This window comes from Lolium rigidum, chromosome 7 (genome assembly GCF_022539505.1).
Source record: "Lolium rigidum isolate FL_2022 chromosome 7, APGP_CSIRO_Lrig_0.1, whole genome shotgun sequence".
Classification (NCBI taxonomy): domain Eukaryota; kingdom Viridiplantae; phylum Streptophyta; class Magnoliopsida; order Poales; family Poaceae; genus Lolium; species Lolium rigidum.
In genome coordinates, this window is record NC_061514.1 from 204,865,456 (window position 1) to 204,871,999 (window position 6,544).

The window sequence follows — 6,544 nt, forward strand, 5'->3', positions numbered from 1 at the left end:
GCGCCTCCTCCGCCTGGAGTCTGTGCGATCTAATCCTAGTGCAATGATAAATAATGGGGCACGCTGAGCGTCCCCCGGGTGGACAGCCGTTGGATTAGCTCAATTGGACCGTCCAGATCATGACACGTGTTACAGTATACCTCAGTCCCACTTTTGCTACCATAATGTACCAAAGTAGCAGAAAACGGTTCGTTTGTAGCAAAATCAACACAATTGTAGCAAAACACGGTTCTTCCAAAATACACACAGATCTCGTCGGAGACTCGCCGGAGACCTCGCCGGAGACGATGTAGCGAAAATGTTGTACTATTGTAGCAAACAAATTCTGGTATTGTAGCAACACCGACCTCATCGGAGAGCTTGCAAAAAAAAAACTCGCCGGAGATGTCACCCGGGAACTCGCCGGAGGCGTCGCCGGAAACCTCACCGGAGACATGGTAGCAAAAAGAATATGCTAAAGTAGCAAAAAAACACAAAAAATGTAGCAGCTTTTTTTTGCTATTGTAGCAAAACCGATCTCGTCAAGACTACCTCGCCGGAGGACTCGTAGCACAGCCGCCGTGCCATGGTAGCAGAGCAGGCCGCCGCATGGAGCACCACCGCCATGCCATGTTAGCAGAGCCGTCGGCCGGTCATAGCAGAAGCCAAAAGCCGACGGTAGCAGCGGCCACCGCCGGTTGCAGCAGGGGCCACCGCCGGTAGCAGCGACAGACCGGTAGCGAGGGCGGCGGAGGAGCAGCAGATGGCCATGGTCCGCGACCCCTGCTGCTACTCCCCGCCGGTAGCCGGAGCTTGGCCTATGGTGGCGCGGCGGATCTGCGGGTCCAAGAGGCCGGCGAAGCTTGATGGGGGGGGCGACGCAGAGTAGAAAACACGAGGGAGGGGCGGAGCAGGCCCAAGAGGCCGGCGGCGGTGCTCTCGACGGGGGCCGGCGGCGGTGCTCTCGACAGGGGCCGGCGGCGGTGCTCTCGACGGGGGCCGGCGGCGGTGCTCTCGACGGGTCCGGCGGGAATCTAGGAGGCGCGGCCGGGATGGAGCGGCAGGGCCGGTTCCTATGGGTGGCGCGCCGCGACGGCTTCCTGCAGCGGGGACGCCGGAAGGGATAACGTGGGGAGGAGGAAGGGATAACGTGGGTGGGACCGAAGCGGAGGATCAGAACGCTGTTCCCCCGGGGGAACGTCAGCGTTTTCCATAAATAATTCAACGCTTCCTTGGCTTGCCTCGTCCGTGGTCTTGCATCCACATCAGAACTCATTCTGGCCGTTTTCACCACTACAGTTCACTTTACAGTTCCTATCAAATTATAACGCAAGCAGACAACGCAACATCTCATAGAATTTGAAGTACAAGGTATAAGAACTTTAGAACACTTCCAGAATTATTCATGAATCAAAGTTACAATATTTTGTATAGTAACAAAATGAAGTTGCGTGTCTAATTTTGTACATAGAAAAACTCTACATTTTAGCCAAACTTAAATACAACTCAGTCCGCTGGTATCAAACTAAACCGTGGCCAAGAGTAAATTGAGGTCCCAACAGGGGTAAACAACACCACACGTAGGGCCCGTACACCTTGTTAGCATAAACTTCTCTGTGGCTATATTGAATTCAACATCTGTCACCTATACAAAAGAGACACAAAGGAAACCTAGGGCCACGATGACTGATGACTGATTTTGATAGCAAAATCTACAAAAAAAAAAGTGCACGAACTCTATGCCCAAGAGCAGGTTTGTAAACCTGACTTATAAACCTAACATAAACAACACAAGTCGGTATCAATAATTTACCATCAAGGTGTGGACTAAAATTGCTTTTGGAAATTCTGCAACTTGTCTTCATATTTATAGGTATGTATACAAACATAATAAGTTACTAACTGAAGAAACTGATATAAATAAAAATAAGAGCTTGACAATGGCCATCTAGGTAATAACAATGGAAGCCCTCCAAAGAAAAATAAGCCAAACGAACCTGACATTTGTTATGGTAATATCACAGAAGTGCTTAGACTAAGATCCTGAAAACTGACTTAGTCATCACAATAATGGATACATCACTGAGAATAGTTTAACATTATAACTACTTCCTCCGTCTCGGTTTAACAGGTGCGCACATTGTTAAAAAAAATAGTTTGACCATTATTTTGGTCAATTAAATATGAAATATATGTTAAAAAGATATATTATTCGAAACCTTTTTTGAATACGAATCAAATGGTATAGATTTTGCAGACATATAATTTATATTTTGTTGACCAAATTAATGGTCAAACTTTATCTTAAACTACGTACGCGCGTGTTCAACCAAGAAGAAGGGAGTACAACATTTGAGAAACACACAAACCAATGCACAGATCCAGTACTTTAAATAGCAATTAACAAGTTCACTAAATAAAAAATAACTATTCACCTAATAACAATGGAAGATAAAATTTCCAAAGAGGTTACCTTGATAGCAAATGTTGGATATCTGCTGCTTGCTTAGAAAACATGCCCTTGTTGCCTCCCTTTTTAGTAGTGATACTGAATCCGACATAGCCGGAGAGATGGTATTCTCTTGATTCAGAGGAAAGATCATTGGTCAACCAGTAGAAAGCCCTAGCAAATACGCTTCTTTTGTTGCAACTGGATGCAAAGTAGGTAATGGGAGACAGTCCACCTAACACATTCTGAGAACAATGCGACAATTCCAGGTGAGCACAGACAATTGTTCTTCGCACTACCTCCAGAATTACTAATAAAAATTTATCAGCACAAGACATGAGGAACCTTGATAGTTTATTTATATTTGTATTTAAAAATGAAGCAACCCCTAATGTACATCATCAGGACATATCAGTCATATTGAGCAAAATATATCAGCAGAACACATTTTCTGAGCCATGGTTCAATCAGACTTTTTTGCGGACCTGCAACATACCATCAAGTTTTAGGATTTAAGCAAGGTATCTAATCAGATATATTTTTCTTTCACGTTTAGAAACATCAAGTACTAATTTGTGATACTCCCAACATGATATATTTAGTCATAGGTTGAAGGAAAATTTAATCTCTGGAACAGATGTAGCAGGGAAAACGCGAGCATCATGAACAAGAAAGCACCAAGAAATCTATGATGGCCTGGACCATGTATTTTACGGTAAGTGGTAACAACCCAGGCATGTGCTGTCCTGTTGTCAGTATTTGACGTGAAACCACAACACAATACTCACTGACAGGAAGGAAGCAGCAGCAATAGGCACAAATGACAGCAGCTAAGGCTACAATCAAAGACCAGAAAGTGCAAACTGGACACGGCTGAGGCTGCAGTCAACCAACAGAGAATGCGAATGAAGGAAAATAGTACTCAAATAAGAATAGAAAAAGAAAACAGCATACCAATTATACAGATTGTTACTACATGACCAAAAATACAGGACAAACAAACTAAGAATTGGGCAGAACTATTATGTTGTGCAAGTAGCATTGTAACAGAAACTCTAGATATAAAATGAAAAAAGACTAATGATGTTTTGGCTTCATTTCTGCTATTTTCGATCTCTAGCAACAAACCCCAGACATATACGTGGAAACGATTCGACATAGCAAAATGAATGATAAGCATCTGTAATTAGCAAGCGACCATGTCAAACCTATTTTCAAAGGGTAAGCGATCGATTTATTAAAAAATAGCACTTACAAGATATACATCAGGAAGCCAGCAAAAGGAGCAACCTCACATTCCAGCACCAATAAAAGGCAAAAATTTCATGCAGAAATGGATAAAACCTAACCAAACGCGCACAAGCACAATTGCACATGAAATCAAATCCTAGGGTGAACCATACAACAGGTGTGAAATAAGCAACCTCTAAAACTTGTTCAGAGATTATGTAACAACACAATATGCACATTACAGCAGTGTGCATTCATTACTTATAACAGCGGTTCATGACTTTCCAACAAAATATACCATAGTGTTAACCAAAAGCCTATGGTAGCAAAATTTCTATAGCAAAATTGGAAATTTCTAAAGCAAATCAGCAACAAGGTCAGCATGTGCTCCACATTAGCTTGCAAGAACAACATACAGTCTATTTATGATGCATACTGCTATAGTCAACCACATTCTACTGTATGATGCAGAACTGAAGACACTTCAGAAACCCTAAAATAAAACAAGGCAAAATCATAAGATATTTGATAGAAAATTAAATTTACGGTCATGCTACACATTCTACGATATGTGCCAAAATTCTATAAACACATGTTTATGTAATTTGCTCGATAGCTTGCTGCTAGTGACGTGCCGCCATGACGTTGGCTTAAAAATTTAAAGATAAAGCTATGATGATTTCATGGAACATGAATAATGCATGCTGATACCATATCTCATGTCTGAGCATCTAGACATATTTGGTTCTTGAAGAGTGCCACTTCCATACAGTAATACATGGTCGATTCATACATCACTATTTAAGTACACATCTAAATCCATTAAAAACAAAAAGCTCCATTTGTTTCGCTAATCTTTTAGGTAGACCAACAGAAAGGCTATTCTTTTTTAACCCCTAAATCATCTACTAAATCTGGTAGAGAAAAATAATCGTGAATTGCAAGAGCGAGATGTGACCATACCGAGCTTGTGCACGCTCTCCACCCTCCTGATGATGGAGGCAAACCTGTCAAAATCTTTCGTTGTCAAGTCATCCTTTTCATCTGCGTCATGCACATAAACGCAAAATAAATCTAAACCATACGCATCCAGCCCTGAAACGGAACAATCCCAAAAGACACCAACAGACAGGCATACCACTAATGAAGCTTTCCATGATGAGGTACCCTGAACGGAGCACCGCCCGCTTTGCCAAACCCAGCAGCCGCTCATCGCTGGTGGCCTTACCGAGCCTTTGCACCACATTCGTGTATGAGCCAATGTAAAAGCAGAAACAAAATACCAATTGTCCTAAAGCGATATGTGCATCCAGAAGCAAGCACATCCACCATTCGATATCTGATCTACAAAGAATTACACATGAAAAACATAATTATAAGTACGCAAAAAAGTGCCAAGTTCAGAATCCCACCCTTTGATCTAAAAGAAAACTACTTACTTGATTCTTAAAGGAAATCGGTTAGCATGAGGGGTGTCGCTCAGTTCAGGCCAGCCAACACGCAGATCAGCCAAAAGATGATTTCGGTTGGGGCGCCCCATGGGGTGCCTCCTAGCCGGTTAGTGGCGGCCCAATCAGAACCCCATGATGGTCAGCTAACTCACAAACTATGTAGTAGTAGATAGTACAATATTGATCACTTAGATGGACGAAACAATAAGGACAAATAAAGATAAGACAACCTATATTGCATTTTCATTATGTCGAGTCCAGGATTACATCACAGTACGATACATGCACCTTGCATTCTTGTAAGAAGGTATAACTTCATAAATACAGTTGATGGTAATATGGTATATACTCCCAGGGCACAGTTTCCACAAGGAGGTGGTGAGCTAGTCACCGGCCCAGAGGCAGGGAGGGACTTGGCAGAGAAGAGCACATGTTAAGTTCTGTGCAGCATCCATATGTTTTCAGCCATTGCTTGCATAACTGGGAGCTCACGAAAATCTCTATGGTATCAAGAGAGTCAAACTTCTTATAGTGTTTCTCCGAAAATTTCAGGACTGCGGTGAAGCTATAATAGTTTTTCAGCTAATCATAATAGTAACTTTTTGAGTTATCTGACCTGCAGAAATTTTCCTAATATAAGATAGTAAGCAAGAAAACTGAATTTCTATGTGTGCAGTTAGTGTAAATAGACCTTTGGATTGGATACAGAAGTACAGAAAGCAAACGAAAAGCAGGTTCAAAGAAAGAAATCTGAAGAAACCACCTCAATACTTGCACGGGGGCCGCGCTGGAACTCTGCCTGCTCCGACCTCCTCCCGCTCTCGCACCAGGGCCGCCCCTCCGTACTCCAACGTTCTTTCCTAATTTTCTGCCTCCGCCGACGAAGAAAGATGAGCAAGAACGCGGGAGAGGGGGGATGGTGATGAGGGCGGTTGGAGAAAGAACAGGGGGATGCGATTGCGATGAGCCGCTGCGGTCAATCCCCCGCACGGCCGCCTCCTGCGCTAGGGTTTTCCCTCGCCGCGGCAGTGGTAATCCCCTCTCCATTGCCCGGAGGCCTCTGGCCCGTCGGAGACGCCACCGGGAGATCCAGCGGCAATGATCTCGACCTCTCGCCGTCTTTCCCGTCACCCTAGTTGGATGGGGGCGGAGAAGCTCTCGTGAGGATGGATAGAGGTTCCGGGAGGAGATACAAAGAGAGGCACTGAGGAGAGACGACGAAGTGGCCGCTACGCCGGGAGGCGGTCAATGGAGTGGCGGCGGTGTGCCATCTGGAGGGGAAGAAAACAGTGGCGTGGGGGAAGTGAGAGGTCGCGTGAGAGAGGTGCTAACCTAGGGGAGGTGTTAACTGGAGCAGCCTCCATCTACCTGTGTACAGTGTACTGATGTTCAGAAAAGAAGCAACCCAGCGCCACCCCTGCCCGCGATGTGTCTA

The 6,544-nt window shown here is 44.3% G+C and overlaps 1 protein-coding gene across 2 annotated transcripts; it reads right to left on the minus strand.

Moving 5' to 3' along the window:
• Positions 1-1,380: 1,380 nt before the first annotated feature.
• Positions 1,381-5,866, minus strand: LOC124678881. Of its 2 annotated transcripts, none has more exons than XM_047214737.1 (3): positions 5,098-5,866; positions 4,797-5,002; positions 1,381-4,665 (listed from the first exon to the last, which is right to left on the minus strand). In XM_047214737.1, the coding sequence occupies exons 1-3, from the start codon at positions 5,196-5,198 to the stop codon at positions 4,538-4,540; spliced, it is 435 nt and encodes a 144-aa protein (XP_047070693.1). In that variant the 5' UTR covers positions 5,199-5,866; the 3' UTR covers positions 1,381-4,537. The 2 variants fall into 2 exon arrangements, with proteins under 2 accessions (XP_047070693.1, XP_047070692.1); XM_047214736.1 differs by having other exon boundaries at positions 1,381-4,702.
• Between the last annotated feature and the right edge of the window lie 678 nt (positions 5,867-6,544).